The sequence below is a fragment of the Melanotaenia boesemani genome, chromosome 20 (assembly GCF_017639745.1).
Source record: "Melanotaenia boesemani isolate fMelBoe1 chromosome 20, fMelBoe1.pri, whole genome shotgun sequence".
NCBI lineage: Eukaryota > Metazoa > Chordata > Actinopteri > Atheriniformes > Melanotaeniidae > Melanotaenia > Melanotaenia boesemani.
This window is the reverse complement of record NC_055701.1, coordinates 29,955,749-29,979,744: the sequence shown is the minus strand read 5'-3', so window position 1 is coordinate 29,979,744 and position 23,996 is coordinate 29,955,749. Positions and strand designations below refer to the sequence as shown.

The window sequence follows — 23,996 nt, the reverse complement described above, 5'->3', positions numbered from 1 at the left end:
ATCACCTTCATTTTCCCCTCTCACCTTGATGTTACTTCGAGGCTCCAGAAGCAGCGTTGTCTCCATCGTCCCTCCATCTGGGTCCAGTCCTCCCAAACGCAAGACTTTCTCCCCCATCATTCGCTCGCGGGACATTCTGCCCCCCAGCGCGTACAGTCTGAACCTGATGGCGGACATCTGCAGGTCAGACGGCTCCAGGCGGGAGAAGCGAAACTTCTCGTTGAACTGTGGCAGCGAGCCTTTCTGCACCGACGTCTTGTGTCGCAGCTTCTTGGAGGGCAAGAGAACCATATGCACCTGCCAGGAGTCCATGCCGCTACGAGCCTTGTCGGGGACGTCCCGAGCCTCAATCACAGAGACCAGCAGCTTCTCCGAGTCAGGGCGGTACTCCAGAGAGAGAACCAGGTCTCCACATTTAGAGATGGGGGGTCGAGGAGAAGAAGTCACTGGCTTAGATGACCCCTCAACATGAGGAGCTTCCTGTTGCTAAAAGAAAAGTAAATAAAGTTTATTGATTAATTAGAAAATCATACAAATAGGTGAAAGAATGAAATGGTTGCACACTGTTGCTGGCACTTTAGAAGATGAGGAACGGCAGCAGATCACATTTTAAGTAAGCTTCATACTAATATTTCAGTGTAGATGTTACAGACTAAAAAACTTTGGTAAGCATATCTTTTAGGGTTGGATAGAATTTTTACTGGGATTTCCACACACAACCATCTCCAGGGTTTCCAGAGAATGGCACATCCATGACAAACTAAAGAGCCGTTAAGGATTTAAGGCGACTGTATAAATGACATATTATTGATTATAATAATAATTCAATTACAGTTAGATTTTCAAAATAAAACTAGTTTACGGAAGCGTTTCTGATTAAAATTGAAATGGATTACCAGAAAAGCTTTTTTTTCAGAACATTTGACTTGTAAATAAAATGAATGGATCATCCTAACTACTCTTTTTTTCAACAATTAACATTAAAACCTTAAAGAAAAGGATGTTTAAGAGAGATACGACAGGATGCCCAGATTCTGCTTTGGAAGATGTGTTGGTGGGATTGAGGGGTCTTCGAAGTATTCCCTCCACCAATCCACAACATCCCGAATCCACACAGTGTTGATGGAGCGCTGCCTTCCCCACCTGAGCCGCCGGATGGTGGACCAGAATCTTCTTGAAGCTTCCCTGCACCAACACACCTGAGTCAAATTAGGTGGCTCTAACAGCCAATCAGGTTCTACACAATGACTCATTAATTTGACTCAGGTGTGTTGGTGCAGGGATACATGGAAAACCTGCTGGATTGCGGCCCTCGTAGGACCGAATTGAGTAGCCCTGATGTAGAAGCTTGACACTGTCATGAGGTTGCTGCAGCATATTGCAGATTTAGCAGATTTCTTTACAAATTCCTCTAAATTTGATTAAAAGGAAATATCTTTAAATTTGAGGCCTGATGGAGAAAGAATGAAAAACTCCAGCTCACTCTGCAGTTTTATGCATTCATCATAACGCTGTGATTGGGGCCAAATTTAGGGCGTCCCAGAGATCTGAACATCAGCTGAGACCTGCTGGCTGACGCTGGTATTACCCGCCCAAAGCGCCACCCGGTCCTCACTGAACAGAGAATCACACCATGTACACGACAGATTTTATCCAACAAACTCAAACGTCTTTAAATGTAAAGGAATTTACATGATTTGACACAAAAGCAGTACCTCTGGGCTCCAAGTGGAAGAGATGTCTGTGGACTCATTTTTGTCACCATTCAACGGGTTCTCCATGTTCTCGCTTCCATCTGCTGCCTGCCGGTTCATACTCGGAGTGGGACTGTCCCTGAGGCTGGATGTCTCAACTCCAGCTGGGTTGTCCAAACAGAGTGTGGACGTCCTCCCATGTTTTCCCTCAGCTGCAGAGAGCGGGTCCTGGAAACCCTGCTGGCTTGGAGCCTCCATCTCTGCCAGAAGAAACGAAAAGACTAAAATCTGTGCTGCCTCTAAGCAAGGCTGTAATTTCCACCAGAGACTGATTGGTAACTTTTACATTTAGGTTTTCTTTTGAAACTATAAAAAGACTCATTCAGGCATAATTTCCACATTAATGGGCAGTGAGCTGACGTGTCAGCCAGAGACCAACAGAAGATGTTCAGACTCTACAGGGATAAGGCATATTTCAGTCACCAAAATGTCCTGAATCTTGTTTAGTGATGTGATATCAGCATTTCGTCCTCATGCAGGAACGTCCTTTGGACAAGCCGGACGTCAGACCAATCAATATTAATTATCTCTAATTCTCTGTCATCAAGGTCTGTCTGTTCTATCAATGGCTGCAGAGAGAATCACCATGGCAACAGCCTGGGGAAAGTCATCAGATTATGTCACTGGGCCACACATTTTATTTAAAGATGGAAAGTGTCTGATTCGAATCAGAAGGACCCTGACTAAACAGTTTCCATACCCACCAACTTCATAAACGTTTCTCTGGGATTTAAAAAGCTTCTGTCGACTAATTTGCATCAAACAATGATTCAGTAGATGAAATATTTTCCTCTCTGTGTCCATGTCTTTATGCAGTGGAGGGTTCAGGGTGGATTTGGCTCAGCTGGTGGGGAGAGGAAGGAACAGTGCCAGAGGAGACAGCTGCAGCTTCATCTGCAGGATACTGAGGCCACAGACGAAGTGAAGCCAAAAGATCACGCCAGATTCCAGCATCTTCTCGGCATCATATATTGATTGGGTGTGTTGATAGGGTTTCTGGACATCAGAGAAACACACAGCCAATAAGACTTGATAAGAGTGTAAATGAGAGTTGGAAAAATGTCAGTGACAGCCTCTGTGTGCTTTTACCAAGAATCAAGTTTTGATCAGAAGCTGGCAACAACTGACTAGAGAAGATGTGAAGTTTGTGCCACTAATCAGGGTAAAAGGTCAGTAATATTATTATACTGGACAAACACAGAACCACAGGAAGTCCTCCAGAGAATGGTCCTTATATCTAGAAAACAACCATCCCCTCTGTCTGAGATCCAGAAGGAGACATGAGCCACAACAAGATAAATAACACTTCTAGAGAATTCTATAAAACGTTATTTGACTCACAACTAAACACAACAGATGAGAATATTGATAAATTTCTTAGTAACATCAATCTTCCAAAATAAAACATGAAAATAAAACGGCCTTGGATTCATCAGATGGTCCAGGTCCAGATGACCCAGGTCCACGTGGTCCAGGCCCAGGTAGTCCAGAGGGTCCAGGTCCAGGTGGTCCAGGTCCAGATGGTTATCCAGCAGAAATCTACAAAGGGACAACGCTGGCACCTACTTTCTACAATATCATATTAGAAATCAAGGAAAAACAAAAATACCTTCAAATATGAACCTAGCTAATATTACTCTACTATTAAAACCAGGAAAAGACCCGACACATCCATCCAGTTACCGTCCAGTTTCATTAATGAATGTAGATCTTAAAATAATCAGCAAAGCTTTGGCCGGAAGGACCAAACAGGCTTTATTAAAGGTAGACATTCCTCTACTAACATGCGCAGATTAATTAACTTCATAGATTATTCTACCCTCCATAATCTGGAATTCACTCTCATTTCTTTAGATGCAGAAAAAGCATTTGACCGAGTAAACTGGGAATTTTTATTTACAACATTAAATATGGGTTTGGGTCATCTTTCATAGATTGGATAAAAATATTATATAACAACCCAAATGCATGTGTGAAGACCAATGATCAAACCTCTCCAAGCTTCTGTTTGCAGAGAGGCACCAGACAGGGCTGCCCGCTTTCTCCATCACTCTTTGCTATTTTTATTGAACCCCTAGCTGCTGCCATAAGACAAAATAAAGAGATTAAAGGAATCCATGCCAAAAATATAGAACACAAGATAAGTCTTTATGCTGATGATGTATTACTTTTCCTCCAGAACTCACCGACATCTCTCCCCCAGACAATCACACTTATTAACACATTCTCATCAATATCTGAATACTCTATTAACTGGTCTAAGACTATTATTATGCCCATCAACTGTGACCTACAAAACACACCCAATACTACAATACAGTCTGGAACCATTAGATATCTAGGCACAAACACCCCAGGTTATCAGAACTAACAAAGCTAAATTATGTCCAGCTACTTAAAGCAATAGAGGATGATCTCTCACGCTGGAGGCGCTTACCCATATCACTCATGGGGAGGGTTGCCACAGTTAAAATGATGGTTCTATCTAAAGTAAACTACCTGTTTTCAATGATACCCACTAAACCATCCTCCAGCTGGTTTAAGTCACTGGACTCACATATATCTAAATTTTTATGGAAAAATAAGCCATCACGTATCAGTCTAAAAACTTTACAACAGACTAAAGATAGAGGTGGATTGGAGCTACCCAACTTTAATCATGTTTTCTTAGCTAACAAGCTGCAATATATCTCCAAATAGCCTTTAATAAACTTTAATAAAGATAAATGGTCACAAATATGTTTAAACACCTTTAAAATGACTAAGAATTCAAATATGCAACTAATACAATTCAAAATTCTGCATAGAACTCATTATACAGGACAAAGGATGTTCAGGATGGGTCTGTCACAATCAAACATCTGCACACACTGCAATGAAAACACACCTGACAACTATCTCCATGCCTTGTGGTCCTGCACACCTGTCCGCAGGTTCTGGCTTCAGGTATGTGTGGACATGTCAACATGGTTTAAATGTAATATTCCTACAATCCCCGCACTATGTCTACTAGGTGACTTGGGTGACATTAATATGGTAATTAACTCTGCACACATGATACGCACAGCATTATGCATCGCAAAGAAAACTATCCTTGTGAACTGGAAAACCAAAAATAATCTGTGTTTTCAGCAGTTTAGGAATCTCTTAGTTGACCACATCAGTAGTGAGACAATGTCTGCCTCCTCAAAGAACTATTTAGCTGAATCTCATTCCCTCTGGTCCCCTGTGCTTAGTTCCATCACTTAGTGTAGGTGGAGGACTGTGACCTCGCCGTTTTTGGGGCTGGATATTGGCGGGGATGCCTAATGGCTGTGGGTCCTTGGTGGTTTCCTGTGGTGGGGATCTGGGCTGCTCTGCTGTGGGGGCGACACTGTGTCTGGCTATGTTGGGGGCTGTGGGGGGTTTGTGGTTGGGGTCGCCTCGTGGCGGTGGGGCGTGGCTGTTGGTGGAGGCTGGGTTGGTGGGCGTGGCCCCTAGTTGGGTGGACGGGCTGTTCTGGGGCAGGCTGAGTGCGGGTTCTGGGCCCTGGTGCCCGGGGGTGGCCTCCTCTCTTGAGGATTATTACACAAAGTGACATCTTAAACAGATCTGCAGAATCTGTGAGGTCTTTAAGCCAACGTCAAGAATCCTCCGGGGTGTATGTTGTGTGTGTGTGTATGTACTTTGGATGATGTTTGTGTGGATGTGGGGGTATGTTTGTGTGCGTGTGTATGCATGTGTTAGGATGAGTGGGGGTGCGTCTGGGGAGTGAGAGTGTGAGGGTTGGATGCTGTGTGAGTGTTTATGTTGTGTGGGTGGGGCTGAGAGGGCATATATGAGTTAGGATGAGCGGGAGTGTGCAAGGACAAAGGTGTGTGCATGTGTTTCTGTGTGTGGTTGGGGCGGGGTTAAGTGCACTTGTGGGGGGGAGGGGGCCTGGGCGGGCCTGGGGGTGGTGGGCTGTGGGTCTGCCGCTGTCCCCATCCTCTCATTCCCCGTTAGGGTTGTCGGAGGGTGGGTACTTTCTAGGGTTGGTGGCGGCTCACTGGCTGTGGTCTCTGAGTTGCCCAGTCGTGGGGGGCGGCCTCTCCTGGCCTGTCTTGCCCTGGGGGGCCTCCTGGGGCCTCATTCAGAGGGAAGTTTGCTTCCCTCTGGACGTACATCATGTCGGGCGGGGCCACTTATGTGGCCCGGCTCCCGGCTCATTGCGGTCACTGCCCCTCAATTTTAATTGCACACAACACACACCACCTAAACAGTCAGAAGCGGGGAGGGCGAGGGTATCGGGGACCTATCACACCCCTGTTCCCCCTGTGTGTGGCCGGGGGCAGGCGGGGGGAGGTGGTTGCCCTAGGGCCGGGTCCCAGGGTGGCTGCGCTGGTGGGTTGCTGGCTCTGTGGATTTTGGGTCAAGGGGGGGTGCTTGGGGCTCGCTGTCCTCTGGTCCGCCTAGGATGTCCCCCAAGGGGCATGGTGGGTGGGTTGTGTGTGGCGTGACTGTGTGGTGGTGAGTGATTGTGGGTGCGGTGTGGGGGAGGGTGTGAGTGTGGGGTTATATAGGGTGCAGGTGGGGAGTGGGGGGAGGGGGCCAACAGCACCCTGGTTCCCGGGGTGTGCGGCTGGAACATCGGGGTGTGTGCTGGCCTGTGCCGGGTGGCTGTCTGGGGGGGCCTGGTCCTCCTAGGCATGTTGCGGGCCCTCTGCCTTTGGGGGGTGGGGGGCGGCCGCCTCTGGGCTCCTGGGGCCCTGGGCCCTTCGCTTGGACTGCCCTGGGTGGCCGGTCCCTGGCAGGGCCGGCGGCTGCTGATCTTGGCCCACTGGGACCTGTGCCCTGGGACCGTGGGGGGCTCTTGCTGGGGCTCTCCTCTGCCGCCCTTCGGGTGGGGCTGGAGTCATCTTCGGGGTGGGGTGGCTTGGGTTGGTGCTCCGGGTCTGCTGCTGGGGGCTCGGGCCTCTGGCCCTGGTCTGCCTCTGGCCTCCGTGGAGGCGTGGTCGTATTTGCATGATCTCACTCACCACTCTTCATCACTGATCACTCCTCTTCCTCATGCTCTGCATGCTGACACAGTCACTGAGTTGTCCAGTGGGTTTTTATACTAAGTGATATATTTTTTTTTTTTTTTTTCCTGTGAGTTAGTATCTGGTCGCTGTTATGTCTTTTTGATTTGGTTATTATTTAAAAACTCTTAATGACTGGCAGCCCTGTTTTTTCTGTGTGTGTGTTTCTGTTTTTGTAAAAGTTGTAGGAAATTTTCTGGTGTGTTCATGTACAGGTGTAACAGTTTGTTGTCTGGTGATGGTGTGGATTGAAGGGTCGTTTCCTTCTGTCTGTGATCTTTTTGTCTCCTTTCTTCTTTCCCTTTTGCTCTTTTTGCTATTTTCCATATTTTTCTGTCCCCTCCGGTCAGGTCCAGCAAGATTACATAGATTCCGTGATTCAAAGTAAATAAATAAATAAATTAATCACATTATCAAGAGGAGCCTTACCCATAGGCCTCCCCTTGGCAGAGCAAATTTGTTCAGCACGATACAGAAACCAGATTATCATTTTGCTGCTATGATGCTGGACAGGACAGGTTAAAAAAAAAAAAAAAAAAAAAAAATCCTCCTGGCTGTCTGTATCAGATCTAGGGTTTACAAATGGAAACGCTATCTATGAACCCCTACTAGGAACCCTGCCCATACATGGAGCCCAGAATTCACTGACTCTTAGCAAATGTCTGCTACAGCTGCCACCAAATATAGTCATATTCAATGCTAAGTATCACACACTTCAGTATGTACTTCACTCATATTTTCCACTTCATCACTATTCACTCAAATATCTTTTTAACATCCACATAAAGAGTAATTCTGCTTTCTTTACTACCCTTTTTATTATGTTTTGTTCTTACAATGAGACCATATTGGAACAATACAAATCTGGATTGATACATGGAAAAGAACTTGTATTATAACATGTTTTTGATTAATGAAGCAAACATACATTGCACCTAATTACAAGCACAACAGACATGCTATACAATAACAGGCCAAATCTTAATTAACAAATATTACTACACTTCATAACATGGAATGTGTGTGGCATCTGTACTTAAAATTCTCAGCCATCTCCATAAATTAAATGCCAATATTTGACTTCTGCAACAGATTTGACAGATTCAGAGTCAGTGCCTTAGAACAGCATGGTGAGGTCTTCTCGGCAGCATACAGCAGACGACGAGACGAGACAACAAACATTAGGACTCGACCATCATTCATGCATTACAGACCGAGTATGTCATTGTAACGCAACAGCATGCAGTCAGAACTTTACAATAGTCTATATATATATAGATTGTCCAAATGATGGTGATCCTTCCTTTTTCCAGTATCACAGGGAGGTTCAAATATAATGACTGAAGGAGATGTTAACACAGTCTTAAATCCAGAAAAAGATGATTCTACTACAAAATAAAAACACTGGCATCTACAGACAGAATAAATCAATGCATGAGTGACTTTGGACGTGGCGATAGCTGGAAAACGTCACACCCATCAGACAGAAAATATAATATAAATATATAAATATATATATTTCTCCACAGTACATCAGCCATTCTCCCATTTACGTCCTAATAAGTAATACATTAACAACTTTTGTGAAACAAACTACCATAAACATAATTAGTGACCACGTCCCCGTATCTTTAACGCTTAAACCGTACATTAAACCCAGAAGACGGAGCTTTAATGACCCACAGTTCATTGCTTTCACTGACAGAGTGGACATCCTTCATGGAACTGAACAACTCCCCAGAAATTTCTGGGAAACAGACAAAGTAGTCATCAGAGGAAAATTTATTTCAATCAGACAACGTGATGTTCTGGATTTTTTTCCCATGTTGTCTCTCATAGTTGAGGTATACCTATGATGGAAATTACAGGCCTCTCATCTTTTTAAGTGGAGAACTTACACAATTGGTGGCTGACTGAATACTTTTTTACCCCACTGTACATAATTTTATTTATGAAATACAAAGCAGGAATTTCATGAAACTGTCCTAAATGTAAAATTCAAATTAGTACGAGGCTCCACTGTTTTATTTTAATTTAAGATTCAAACTTTTTATTGTCCATTTCTGCAGGATGCGAGTAAATACGTGGGAATAAAAAAGGACGTTTCTCTCCAGCCCATGGTGCAAAAATACAATAAAAAAAGATGTTTGAAAAATACAGTAGAGAAAATTATAAAAACTACAATAAAGAGTATATTTGTGAATATTTACACTCCTGTACACATGCACCCTATATGTACACAAGGAAGCCTGCAGTGATTGTGTAGCATCGGTTGGAGCCATGCCATTGTTCGAGCAGCCTCCAGCCTCAGAAGAGAAAATGTGCTCGGGCTCTGCAGCATGACCTCTGACCTCTGGGCTCTGAGCTCAGCGCTGCATGGCTTTACCTGGGACCTGAATTACAAGAAATCCTTGCTGAAATATTAAGAGGTCCTCTCTTATGTTTTTGATCTTGAGCTTCCAATAAAAGAATCGGGTTCTAACAAAACGGACGAAGCTGTTGGAAGTTATGGGACTAAACTGGGACTTGTTGGATCCATGTGAGGAGGAGTTGTCTTCATTTTGAGTTTTCTTGTTTTGTGCTGCTGTACAAGGTTTTGTGTGTGACCAGTCATGTGTTGGTTTGCATTGTTTTGCCATACAAATAAAGAAATGGAAATAAAAACAAAATAATGCAGGTGCTCAAACCAATAACACCAATGCTTCCACATTTTTCTACCAGTGTTTTAGGTTCCGTACCTTCACAGTCCGACGGCTCCGTGCTGCCCTCCTCCTGGTCTGACAGGCGGCTGAATTTGTGGCGTGTGCTCAACGGCAGCTGGGTGTGGTGGGTCGGCTCCAAACTGCTGCTGGTGCGGAAACTCTGAGAGCGAGACACCGAGATCTCAAACTGCTTCAGGACCTCGTCTTCACTGTCAGAGGAAGTGCTGGCATCGTCATCATCGTCGTCACCGTAGTTGTTCACTGGAAGGAGGGAAGTAGAGGGAATGACACTCAGGAAAAGCTGGGAGAGGTCAGGAGAGGAATCCCAGGTACCTCAGACAGTGTGTTTCACCAGCTTTAGCCCAAAATTTCACACTAAAAGAAAAGAAACGCAACGCTCTGAAAAGTATGAAAGGAAAAATACTTTAACCCAGAGGGAAACAAAAATGTTGTAGTAGACTTTTTTATTAGAACAATAATAATAATTATTATTATCATTCATCAGTCTATTAATTTATTCATTCATTTTCTGTAATTATTATTATTTTCATCGTCATTATTCTTGTTGGGAAGTTGGTGTTTTGGTCTCAGACGCTATGAAGGAACAACGAGAACTGCTGTCCATCTCTGGTTAGGAAAATGAAAAGATTTTGTGTAGTGAAAGAGTAAAACCGTCTCCTGATGAAAAGTACCCAGAACGTTCTGTAGCTTTGGTCTCGTGTGATGCCAGGAATGAAGCTGTTTTCAGGCTTAACTGGGCAGCAACAGCTGAATGAGTGACGTGAGGTGGACTGATCACCCTCATCTTCTTTAAAGTGCAGGTCACTGTACCTAATGCAGTGGTTGCCATGGTGACCTGCGAGCGGTGGCTAAATGGTCTGTTATATTTAGTCTTCTGGAGGCTTCATAATGTACTAATGGAAGACACTGATAGTAAGACAGTCTGATCAAGTCCTACATCCTGAAATCAGCTGTTTTGTAGAGGACATGTAGTCTGCGTGTGAAACGACTTTTCATAGAACATCACTGTAAAGAGTCATGCTTCGTGGTGGAACAGTTAGCACATGTCCATGTCGTAAAAAGTAGAGATTCATCATGAATCTTTTTATTTATAAAGTCCCAGACATGTGAGTCGAGCTTCTAAACACCTTTACTTGATGCTCTAACAGAACTACAACCACTCCCTCCAGGAAGCGAAGGACTGGTTGCTGTTGAACTTTTTAAAGCTTAATGAGTACAAAGCAGAGATTGTGGGTTTTTGGTTCAGTTCTTTTGCTGCATCAGATTCACAATCAGCTCATATTTTCCATCACATGCTGAAATGTTTCCGTTTCACCTTCTGATGTGCTGGTTACTGGGGATTAAAGATGGATGGGTGAGATTTATGAATCATTATATTGTTTTGTTTTTATACATTTTACACAGCATCCCAACTTTTTTAGAATTTAGGCTGCAAATCTTTCTACCTGATTTGATGTCTTTTGATTTGTTATTTCATGTTCAGCAGCTGCTGCTGTAAAGCACTTTATAAATAGAATTGGCTTGGTATATAATTGTTTTTAAAAAATCAGAATGACCCACAGTGACTTGGAAAAACAGCCCTCTCATTGAACCCGAGGGTTTTTGGAGGTGTAGTTCGCCTGAACAGACCTACCCAAATTAAATCAACAATAACTCTGTAATTTTCAGGTCAATATACATAACCTTGGTCTCAATGGATAGGTAAGACCCTATGGAATATAAATCCAGTGTCAGAAACATTGTGAATGTTCATATGTCTGTGCAAATTGTGATAAACCATAGGTAAAAATAAAAAAAATATCCTCGCCTAATTGTTTTTTATACACAGATGAAAACATCATGATAGAAATCATTCTGTGCATAAAGATACCACTGCATGGATTCAGCAACTTCTTGACTACAACTATACAAAGTTTCATGAGAACAGAACAAAGCTCATAGCTTTCATGCAGGTTTTAGTGTGGATAGAACCAGGCGGACTCTCCATTTGGCCACTCGGATTCCCAAACTGCCAAATTATGCTGTGTCTGTATTTCCTCCAGAGCTTCTAACACAGTGTATTTGGTTCTTTGTAATTTCTTGGACATGTTTATGGCTTTTATCCTTTGTTCTAAATGGATAAAAAGTTATAATGAAGCAAAGAAATGAACGCTGTTCGATATTCGCTCTTTCCAGTGCGCCCAAAATGGCAATGATGCTCCTTTGTTTATGCCCAAGTATTTATACCTGACAGATAAAGTCTCATTCAAGTGTAAGATATCATCAGAAAGCTTGTAAGATGTAGAATTCGACCAAACTTTATTTACACTGCCAAGACCCACAACAAGACAACAAAATGGCTGTGAATGGGAGCAAATGACATGTTAGTACATGACGCAGGTTCATGATTATGGATTACTACGCTGTGAGTTTTGGTCGAAGAACAATGTGGATAGACTGAAAATGACCACAAAAAGGTAAGGAAATAAAATGTGTGGCTGTTTGTGAGAATAGCTGTGGGATTTTGGGTTTGGTGATAAACATGCTATCTGATAAGGCTAGCTGTGATATGCGACGGTTAGCTTTGTGTTTGTTTTGAGACTGACGTGAGGAGCTTGGCGAATATCTTTTTATGCTTGGTATCATATGAAAGTGCAGCTTTTCTAGTTTCAGTTGATACCCAATATGTTTGGGTGGAGTGAACGGATCACGCGTTGTGTTGCATTTTGTTTCGGGTGTTACTGGTTATGGTGGCACTGTTGTTTGTGGTATATGTATTTTAAAGTTGTTATTGAACAAATTCTTTGTTGACTAAATGCACTTGGAGAGTTAATTTAGTGGCATTAGGTTTTCTTCTTTAAGACACATTTTAAATAAAATATCCTTACGTCACTAAAATAACTTTTTTACACACATGAACTTGTGTTTACACCTGTTGGACCCACCGGTGGGTCCGTCGGGCTTAAGGGGTTAAAAACAGTGCCCTTGGAGTGGTCTGCTGAAGCCTTCGCTGGTTTTAATGCAGTGCCTTGAAGCCGTCAGCTCACTGTCGGGTACCTTAACATTGGTTTAACTTTTCACACCGGTGTCAACTTCCTCTTAAGAGTCATGTGACAGTTGAGCTTATGCAGCGACTGGACGGTGGTCAGAAAGTTTTTCTGCTACCAGGTAACGTACTGCCAACGATGTGGTGGGCCAACAAAATTAACACTACAATCCAAAACTTTGTTTTACAGAATACAAAACAGTGAAAGAATAAAATCATGAAATGAGTGTGTGAATCCTGTTTGTCATGTCTCTACATGTTATTGTTTTTCATTCTCTGTAATGTTGAAAAGCCAGATTTAAATATATCATGACATTCTTACAGGACACGGGTAAATGATATTCTCCTTAAAAAAGCTGGTTCCATGCTTCTTGAAATGACACTATGCTAAGAGGAAGAAACTTTTGTTTTTAATCCCTTTACCATCTTTCTGATTAAAACCCATTTTCACTGACAGAAGTTTTGGTTAGAAACAGCCCCTACCTTGTGCTGTGATGCTCCAAAGTGGTTTGAGCCATAAATGCTTTGGAGCAACTCCCAACAGGATGTGTTGTTTGCTCAGGAAACCAACTGGAAATACCAGAGACTCCACCTGCTGCAGGTGAGGAACCAACAAACTCAGTGTTTGCTCACAGTTTGAGTCATAGTGTCCTCTAACCTGCTGCTGTGAGTGTCACCTCATATGAGATCCAGAATGACTAGCAGCACGTCTATGTGCAGGATTGACCTTCTCCAGCTCATAATTTCAAGCACCTTAACAGTGCAACTACAGTATGCTCAGTGTAGCAGGTATCTATGTTTTACAACATTCAACATTGCTATGAATACTTTGCCTCTGTGCAACATGGGTTTAAAAACACAAACAACTTCCTGAGAGGAAAAAAGTAAAGTTTTATGACACTTTCTTCTTCCCATCTTTTCAGTGACTGGTGCAAGCCTGCTTGTTGCTGCAGAAATCTGGTTGCAGTTGTGAGACAGCCACTCTGAGTTCATTTTCAATGCCCAGCCTTCTTCCGGACTTTGTCTTGATTGAGGCCACAGCAGGAAAAGCTCTCACATACTGTGGGTTTTGTAGGAATATTACATTTAAGCCACGTTGACATGTCTTCACATACCTGAAGCCAGAACGTGATGACAGGTGTGCAGGACCACAAGCAGTATTGGGAGTAATGATATTACTTTTTCGGGTAACGAAGTAATGTAGTGCATTACACTTAAAATATTGGTAACGAAATGACTACAGTAACATGTATTTCTGCGTTACTCAAGCCGTGTTTGTCTATGTGTAAAGTTATGATCTGTTTTAAGTGGTACGCGCATGCTGCTGCCTGTGTGTGTGCTTGCCTGGATTCGTTGCCATAGAGATTTGCGTGACGTAACTGATTGTTGCACCAACTAAAGAGAAAAATTAAGCTGGAGTCTGAGATACAAGCTTTTGGTCAGTGGCAATGTTCACATTATTTTCAGTTCACTCGAGTTTCAGTCCAAACTTGTGGTAAAAGATCCTGCTTGCTGGTCAGTGGAAGGAGTCCTTCAGCAGCCGACTCGCCTAAACAAGAAGCCGATCCGCCTCAACAAGCAGCCGACCCGCCTCAACAAGCAGCTGACCCACCTAAACAAGCAGCCGACCCGCCTCAACAAGCAGCTGACCCACCTAAACAAGCAGCCGACCCGCCTAAACAAGCAGCCGACCCGCCTAAACAAGCAGCCGACCCGCCTAAACAAGCATCCGACCCGCCTAAACAAGCAGCCGACCCGCCTAAACAAGCAGCCGACCCGCCTAAACAAGCATCCGACCCGCCTAAACAAGCAGCCGACCCGCCTAAACAAGCATCCGACCCGCCTAAACAAGCATCCGACCCGCCTAAACAAGCAGCCGACCCGCCTAAACAAGCAGCCGACCCGCCTAAACAAGCATCCGACCCGCCTAAACAAGCAGCCGACCCGCCTAAACAAGCATCCGACCCGCCTAAACAAGCAGCTGACCCGCCTAAACAAGCTAAGCTTTTTTCAATATTTCCTGGAGTGCAGCAGTCGGTAAGACAGAAATAAACAAGCTAGTTGCAGGTTCATTGTAGAAGACATGCTCCTCCTGTCGACTACTGAATCGCCCAGGTTTAGAAAAATACCAGAAAAAATGATGATGAGACAAGTGTGTCCATTTCTTCCCACAGACAGGGATGCTGTTCTTGTGGTTTTAAAGCCATTTTGTTTACAATATATAGTAAACACTCTGCAGACAGGCAGTGATGTTTGTCCATGTCTACATGCTGAATTAAGAAATGGTAAAGTAAAGTAATAAGTAGTGGCATTACTTTTCAAATGCAGCAACGAGTAAAGTAATTTCATTACAATTTACAGAAGTAATGAGTAACTAGTAACTAATTACTTTTTTAGAGTAACTTCCCCAACTCTGACCACAAGGCATGGAAGTATTTATCAGTTGTGTTTTCATTGCAGTGTGGGCAGATGTTTGAAGAAGTTTCCATTTTCTATTTTCTATGTTCTGTTTTATTCCTTCATTTTTCCATTGAGTGAAATTAATCAGCTTTTTATTTTGCAGGATGTCAGGGTTGTTCCAGAGGGGTGTAAACTTACATGGAAAAAGTGAAGACTTGGTTATTTTTAGAAATTCCCGCCAAGCCATTAACGAGGAACTGATATTAATGCTTTTAAAACACTTATGTGTTTTGATGGTTGAGCTGATGAATGGCAGGTCAGAGATAAACACATCCTCACACAATGCTTGCTCTACATCTAACCATGTTTCATCCAGACTGCTAGGTTTAAGCCATTTGGAGATATACTGCAGCTTGTTAGCTAAGAAAACATGATTAAAGTCGGGTAGCTCCAATCCGCCTCTATCTTTAGTCTGTTGTAAAGTTTTTAGACTGATACGTGATGGCTTGTTTTTCAATAAAAATTTAGATATATGTGAGTCCAGTGACTTAAACCAGCTGGAGGATGGTTTAGTGGGTATCATTGAAAACAGGTAGTTTACTTTAGATAGAACCATCATTTTAACTGTGGCAACCCTCCCCATGGGTGATATGGGTAAGCGCCTCCACCGTGATAGATCATCCTCTATTGCTTTAAATAGCTGGACATAATTTAGCTTTGTTAGTTCTGATAACCTGGGGGAAATGTTTATGCCCAGATATCTAATGTTTCCAGACTGTATTATAGTATTGGGTATGTTTTGTAGGTCACAGTTGATGGGCATAATAATAGTCTTAGACCAGTTAATAGAGTATTCAGATATTGATGAGAATGTCTTAATAAGTGTGACTGTATGGGGGAGAGATGTCGGTGAGTTCTGGAGGAAAAGTAATACGTCATCAGCATAAAGACTTATCTTGTGTTCTATATTTTTGGCATGGATTCCTTTAATCTCTTTATTTTGTCTTATGGCAGCAGCTAGGGGTTCAATAAAAATAGCAAAGAGTGATGGAGAAAGCGGGCAGCCCTGTCTGGTGCCTCTCTGCAAACAGAAGCTTGGAGAGGTTTGATCATTGGTCTTCACACATGCATTTGGGTTGTTATATAATATTTTCATCCAATCTATGAAAGATGATCCAAACCCAAATTTGTTTAACGTTGCATATAAAAATTTCCAGTTTACTCGGTCAAACGCTTTTTCTGCGTCTAAAGAAATGACTGTGGATTCCAGGTTATGTAGAGTAGAATAATCTATGATGTTAATTAATCTACGCATGTTAGTAGAGGAATGTCTGCCTTTAATAAAGCCTGTTTGGTCAGGATGTATTATTAGAGGGGTTATTTTTTCTATTCTTCTGGCCAAAGCTTTGCTAATTATTTTAAGATCTACATTTATTAATGAAATTGGACGGTAACTGGATGGAAGTGTCGGGTCTTTACCTGGTTTTAATAGTAGAGTAATATTGGCTAGGTTCATATTTGAAGGTATTTTTTGTTTTTCCTTTATTTCTAATATCATATTGTAGAAAGTAGGTGCCAGCGTTGTCCCTTTGTAGAATTCTGCTGGATAACCATCTGGACCAGGACCACCTGGTCCTGGACAGTCTGGACTTGAACCATCTGGTCCTAGGTCATCTGGACCTGGACCATCTGGTGAATCCAGAGCCGTTTTATTTTCATGTTTTCATTCTGGAAGATTGATGTTACTAAGAAATGGATCAACATTCTCATCTGTTGTGTTTAGTCTGCTCTGGAATCCCTGCAAATATCAGGTTCTCTCTCATGCTCCACGCCTGCAAGTCGATCACCGTTTCCTTTATCTTCTTATTTTCCTTGGAGAGTCGGGTCAAGCCCTCGGTGAGGGATTTTACTGACTCTCTGAGGTTTGCGTTCTCCGCAGGTAGAGCTTCCACCTGCTTCTGGCTAAATTCCAGTTAGCATAACATAGCTCCTGGAACTCTTTGTTGAGAATCTCCACCAGGATCAAACGCACATCAAAACTAAGAAGTTTCTTATCTTTAGAGATAAGAACATCTGTTGAGTTGCTCCCTGGTGGTGAAATAGCTCCCAGTTAATACTCGTTTTGCTGTCTCTTGGCTTTGGATGAAGTGGAGAGGGTTGATGTTTGGTTTGGTTTTCCCATGACGATTCTGTCGTAGCAGTGATCTATAAAATCTGTCAGACTGGCCACATCCTCCTCGCTGTGCTCCAGAGTGGACCTTAAAGACACTATTTTACTACTTTCAAGAATAATTTAATTGGACTGGCAAAAATACAATATCAGATCACTCTGATCAGTCAGCTGCTGTGTGACATCATTCTGCTGTCAGAAATCTGAAAAAGCTGATGGTGTACAAGATTTTTCACAACAAATATAATTTCCTTTAGTGTGCTCAGCTTGAAACTGCTGCCTGTGGACGTCTGTCTGGAAATCACCTGGATACGCAGATGCGTATCAACTGATGCTGATACTAGTAAAAAATGCAACGATCGGTCCAATACATCGGTCGGCTGATGTTTTGGGCCAGTTATGTGAGTCCACGTGATTTGTGAAGGCATGCACCCGCAAAAAATGCATTCAAAACTCCTCTTTGAATGATGCTCAGACAGTGCAATGGCTACATCAGTAGTAGCGGCTAAGCTGCTAGTAGAGCTAAACTGCTAGTACAGCTGAACCACTAGTAGCGGCTTAACTGCTAGTAGAGCTAAACTGCTACTACAGCTGAACCACTAGTAGCGGCTTAACTGCTAGTAGAGCTAAACTGCTACTACAGCTGAACCACTAGTAGCGGCTTAACTGCTAGTAGAGCTAAACTGCTAGCATGACCAAACTGCTAGCAGCACTAAACCGCTAGCTAAATCCATACAGAGAAAAGCAGCTGTCATGCACCTTATCATTAAGCTGCTTCTCTCTGTCCTTTGACATGTCATAAATGGCCTGCCAATGGTTTCACTGGACAGAGGAACAGCCCGTAGTTTGCTGGATGCTGTGTCATCAATCATGGCTGAAACCATGTCCACAGCACAGGGAAGTATTAATTCCTCCACAGCTGTGCGCAACTTTTTCTACTGTGCTGCTCGTTAGGCAAGTTTGTAGGAGGTGAGTGGAGCATTTGCTGGCTTGGATGCAGCTTTAGTAAAGAAACACTGTTGGGCACGGCAGTTTACGAGTTTTTGTCTGAAAAAGTCAGCCGACTTGTCTTTTTGCTCTGGATGTTGTGTCTGCAAGTGGCGTCTTAACTTGTTTATTCCAACGGCCTGACAAGCAGTTCAGACATGATGGACTGAGTTAAATTTTGTAAAATATGGTACATAACTCATACATGATTTACTGAACAGCTTGCTTGAAAGCCTGCAGTCTCTTTCTGTTTGCAAGCTGAAGAAAATGTGTGTTACATTTAAAAAGGGAACTGATTTCAATATAATAAAAGTTCAAATAAAAACATTATCTTGGGTGTAGCTCTGACTGTGACAAGTTAAACTTTTTTAACCTTTGCTCTGAGAGTATGAAATGTTTGTAAAGTGGGTGGAAATAAAAAGTTTAAGTGGATGACGACAGCAGAAAAGAAAAGCTCACCTCCAGCTGTCACTGATTCTCTGAATATTCCTCTTTTCTCTGCTTTTCTTCAAGGTTTTATGATGTTTTTGTTCTGAGCTTTGTGGTTGTTTGGGGCTGACTCATGCAACTCTTTCTTTCACACAGGGACAATCGCCTACAGACATCACTACACAAATAAAAACTCACCCACATACCAACTCTGTTACTCAAAAGCATGATAATACAATCACAAGGCATGTTTTCTCTCAGAAGATTCAGGTTGTCAAAAAGGAAGGCGTTAAAATTCAGAGACCACTCTCACTGCGGCTTCAAACTTCAAGGCCTCACAGTAAAATTTAACAAAAAAGACTGCACAGCTTAGTCTGAATAATGGGAAACAGTTTTGTCACTTTTGAGAAAAAGCAGACATTTTCACTTCACCGTTTTCTGTTTGAGTTTCAGGTAAAATAAACATTAATACATTTTTCTCAGAAAATGGATTTCCACAAAGCTATAGACATGACAATTTTACTAGATGTTGGTAACAACCCAAACTAATCCATTGATTCAAATCAACCAACACAAATACGTTCATGGGGAAAAGTATTGAACACATGAAGAGATGGAGGTAGGAAGAGGCAGCAGAAGAAATTCTTCAAATAATATGATGGCCTATAAAAAGGTGTCTTATTACTAAGGATGGTGAAACTGAAGTTTTATGAAAAACTGAATCGCTTTGACACGTCTGCTGTGAAATGGAGTTGATTCTTAGAACAGGGGTCTCCAACTCCAGTCCTCGTGACCTACTGTCCTGCAGGTTTTAGATGTCTCCTACCACAACACTCACGAGGACTGGAGTTGGAGATCCCTGGCTTAGAAGTACTAGATAGAATCAAAGAGCACCATCTGCTGGATGTGTGTAAAGCACCTGAGAGGAAGCGCTGATAGGCCTTCATCACTTCACAGCTCAAACGGGGCTTCCTATCTCATCTTCCTATCTCATCTTCCAATCTCATCTTCCTATCTCATGAAAGTGGCTGTTGGCCTCTTGGGTTTAGGTGACAATAGCCCCTTTCCGACTGTAGGAACCTTTTGCAGTTCCTATAACCTTTTCAGGAACCAGGTCGTTTTCTGTGTATTTGGACATATAGGAACTAGGGGTAAAAGCCCTCAGTTCCTAGAACCATTTTAGCTCCTACTCAGGCAGGGTCTTTTCGGGGTTCTATAGGAACCCTCATGACGTAGGTGTTTGGTGACTGGTAGCTACGCCCCTTGCCAGATTTCCACATCTTGTGTCCCCGCCACATTTAAAAAACACGGTTGCACATACGGACAAAAACAACAACAGACCAACGAGAAGGTTGAAGCTCTTCTGACCGTCTACGCCACAGAGGATTTTCAGAGAGGTTTTCAAGGTTCGCAGCGGAACATAAAAATATTTGCGATGATCAGTTTTCAGTCAGAGAACGCGGGATTTAACATAACGCAAAGTGGCGCATGGAGAAAACTCACCCAAGACTACAAATAAATTAAGAGCCATGACAACCAGAGTGGGACGAACCAACAAGCCAGTAAATGATTCGACACCTTGGACCACCGACATGTCTACTCAGGCAACGCTGCAGCAAATAACCCCTGCGTGTGGTTTCTGGAGGTGATCATCTGCAGTGAAAACACCACATCTTCAGAGGAGTTTGGGGGTTAGTAAACAGGACAAGAAGCATTAAAGCTTCTGTATAGACCTATGAGTTGTTATCAGATACCACCCAGATAGCTGAGCTGATCTACTGCACATGTTTTCCATCTTTTTTGTATATAATCTGGTTCTGGTCCATGTTTACTTCATCAGAGACGGAATCAAAGAGCATCCTGGATGCTCCTGCTGCCACCAGCTGCCCTCGCTGCATCGATCAGGTAAATAAAACAGCTTTAATGCACACAGACTCAGTCATTCCAATGGAACTTAAACTTAAACTTAACTTTATAATTTCATTTGAAATGACTAACTTGTGCACTCCTGGACAATTGAGAATTTTACAACCAGCGTCAACTACCATCAGCCTGCCACCAGCCCCCTCTGCCACCCTAGACCCGGTAAAAAAAAAAACAATTCAGTTGCATTGTACAGGCATGTTGTTGAGTTTTTTTATTACAATTCAAAATATTTTATTATGGTTGCTGTGTGTTAAGTATCTGTCTCCACCCTCCCTGTTTTTCCATGAAACAGAAAAAGGGCCAACACTCTTCTGGCTGCTGTGCAGGACAAGCTGTTAGAAGCTGAACAGCAGAGGCAAAGTGATGCAGCTTCAACATGCTGCAGGTCTTCCAGGAACAGAGCGAGCGGGCAGAACTGAAACCAGATCTGTGATGGAGGGTCTCTGGGTGTACTGGACAGGATGGCAGGAAAAGCCAAAGTGATAAGATCATCATATCCACACATGTAAATAGTTCTTTCTGCATGGCTTTATTCACTATAAAAAATAAATGACTTTGTAAAGAGTCTGAAGTTGTCAGTTTTGTCTGTTAGATGTGTTTTGGCCACATCTATGAAATGTTAGCTAATAAAATATTAAGTAGTTATTAACCATTAATAGCTATGAAATATTAAATAATCCATATTTGCTCACTACATTTTAAGTCTTTATCCTGGGATGTGTGTTACATTCCAGTTTATCAACTTTTAAAATGCAGCACAGGATGAAATTCATCATGTTTAACGAAGGTCCAGCATCAAATACTTGTGGACACTTATAAAAGTCGCTTTGGATAAAATAGTCTGCTAAATGACTGTAGAAAAGTACACACTTGTAAACATTTCACCACCCTTTACTACATTTTAACCCTCATATTCTGCTAATTTTGTGTGACTGTATCTCCTCATAATTCTAGACCATAAATCAGTCAGAACCAGCCCCCCAGTGACGGATTTCTCCTCCACCTTCTACTGATAGATTCTATAAACACACAAAGCTTAAAGCAGGTGATGAGATCTTTATTTTGCACATAACAGAAAAAGAACAAATGATGCATTTTCTATGGAACATTTTCTCTTTAAATGTGTACATCATGTATACATGTATGTTCTGTCTGTTGAACTTCCACAACATGATCAAAGTCAAAGTCAAAGTCAAAGTCACTTTATTTGTCAATTCTGCAGTATGTAGAAGACATACAGAGGATCGAAATTGCTTTTCACACAGACCCAAGGTGCAGACAATAAACATTTAACATACATCTTTTAAGTAAAAGAAAATGTCTCTGCTTTGCTATACAATATATAAGAAACTATATTATGCTATATAAAAGGAATAAAAGCAAGAAAATATAAATAATGAAAAAGGCACAAGTAGCAGCAACATATTGGGTAAAGAAAACCAGATAGTGCAAAATGAATACTGTAGTGCAAATGGCATGGCAGTTGTGCAGGTTTAGCTTATATACTGGGGTTTAGCTTATATACTGGGAGTTAAGTGTCCATGAACAGTTCAGAGTCTGGAGGTTTTGTGGGCAGGGCAGGGAGAGAGTTCAACATCCTGACAGCCTGGTGGAAGAAGCTGTCCTTCAGTCTGCTGGTCCTGGCGCTGAGACTCCGCAGTCTCCTCCCTGAAGGCAGCAGACTGAAGAGGCTGTGTGACGGGTGGGTGGGGTCACCAGCGATGCCGAGAGCTTTGCGGGTGAGGCGGGTGCAGTAGATGTCGTAGAGGGAGGGGAGAGGGGCACCGATGATCTTCTCGGCTGTTCTCACAATGCGCTGGAGGGTCTTGCGGCAGGACGCGGTGCAGGAGCCGTACCACACAGTGATAGAGCTGGACAGGATGCTTTCCACAGTACCTCTGTAGAAGGTCTGCATGATGGGGGCCGGGGCTCTAGCTCTTCTCAGCTTGCGGAGGAAGTAGAGGCGTTGATGGGCTTTCTTGGTCAGTGCTGTTGTGTTGTTGGTCCAGGAGAGGTCCTCTGAGATGTGTACACCCAAGAATTTAGTGCTGCTCACCCTCTCCACAGCAGCACCGTTGATGGTCAGAGGAGCATGTTGGGGGTGTACTCTCCTGAAGTCCACAACAATCTCTTTGGTCTTCTCAACGTTCAGAGAGAGATTGTTGTGTGTGCACCACAAGGCCAAGCGGTTCACCTCACTCCGGTAGTTTGTCTCATCCCCGTTACTGATGAGACCCACAACAGTTGTGTCGTCCGCAAACTTGATGAAGAGGTTTGAGCTGTGCAGTGGGGTGCAGTCGTGGGTCAGCAGGGTGAAGAGGAGGGGGCTCAGCACACATCCTTGAGGGGCCCCTGTGTTCAGAATGATGGTCCTGGATGTGTTGCTGCCGACCCGTACTGCCTGTGGTCGCCCGGTCAGGAAGTCCAACAGCCAGTTGCACAGCGAGGTGTTCAGCCCCAGCCTGTCCAGTTTGGGAATGAGCTGTTGGGGGATGATTGTGTTGAAGGCTGAGCTGAAATCAATAAACAGCATTCTGGCGTATGAGTTTTTTGAGTCCAGGTGAGTGAGGGTAGAGTGCAGGGCAGTGGAGATGGCATCATCGGTCGAGCGGTTGGGCCGATATGCAAACTGGAAGGGGTCCAAGGAGGGAGGGAGGACAGATTTGATATGTTCCATGACTAGCCGCTCGAAGCACTTCATGAGGATGGGGGTGAGTGCAACCGGGCGGTAGTCATTAAAACAGGAGGGTGAGGACTTCTTCGGGACAGGGATGATGGTGGTGGCTTTGAGGCACGTGGGAACAACACCCTGACTCAACGAGGTGTTGAAGATGTCTGTGAAGACATCTGTGAGTTCTGCTGCACAGTCCCTCAGCACGCGGCCAGGTATGTTGTCTGGACCATGAGCTTTGCGAGCGTTGGTCCTGCTGAGTGCTCTCCTCACCCTGTCCGGGGTTAGCGTCAGCACCTGGTCGCCAGGAGGGGGTGGTGTCTTCTGTGCAGGCGTGCTGTTGTGTGTCTCAAAGCGAGCAAAGAAGTCATTCAGCTCGTTCAGCAGCGAGATGTTGCCATCACAGGTCTGTGGTGGGGGTTTGTAGTCCGTAATGGTCTGTATTCCCCTCCACAGGCTCCGTGTGTCTCTGCTGTCGCTGAAACGGTGTGATATTTCCCTGGAGTACTGCCTTTTAGCCTCTCTGATGCCACGGGACAGGTTGGCCCTGGCTGTCCTCAGGCCCACCTCGTCTCCTGCTTTGAAGGCAGCGTTCCGAGCCTTCAGGAGCCTGTGGACCTCACCTGTCAGCCATGGCTTCTGATTGGCCCGCACAGAGATGGTCTTTAGTTCTGTTACATCCTCAATACACTTGGTGATGTAGGCGGTTACTGTGTCTGAGTACTCCTGAATGTCTGTGTTGTTATCGTTAGTGGCGGCCTGTCTAAAAACATTCCAGTCTGTGCTGTAGAAGCAGTCCTTTAGTGCCTCTGAAGACCCCTCTGGCCACACCCGTACCTGCTTGCAAACTGGTTTGGTGACTTTAACCAGTG

General features: G+C 43.5%; 1 protein-coding gene across 4 annotated transcripts in view; it reads right to left on the bottom strand.

Annotated features, from left to right (window-relative positions):
• syt16 (synaptotagmin XVI) overlaps nt 1–23,996 on the bottom strand; it is a 56,684-nt gene that overhangs the window by 3,186 nt on the left and 29,502 nt on the right. For all 4 annotated transcript variants that reach the window (XM_041971926.1, XM_041971927.1, XM_041971929.1 and 1 more), the window contains exons 3-5: nt 9,532–9,756; nt 1,716–1,954; nt 25–486 (exon numbers count right to left, since the gene is read on the bottom strand). In XM_041971926.1, the coding sequence (XP_041827860.1) occupies nt 25–486; nt 1,716–1,954; nt 9,532–9,756 (926 nt within the window). The remainder of the gene's footprint in view (nt 1–24; nt 487–1,715; nt 1,955–9,531; nt 9,757–23,996) is intronic.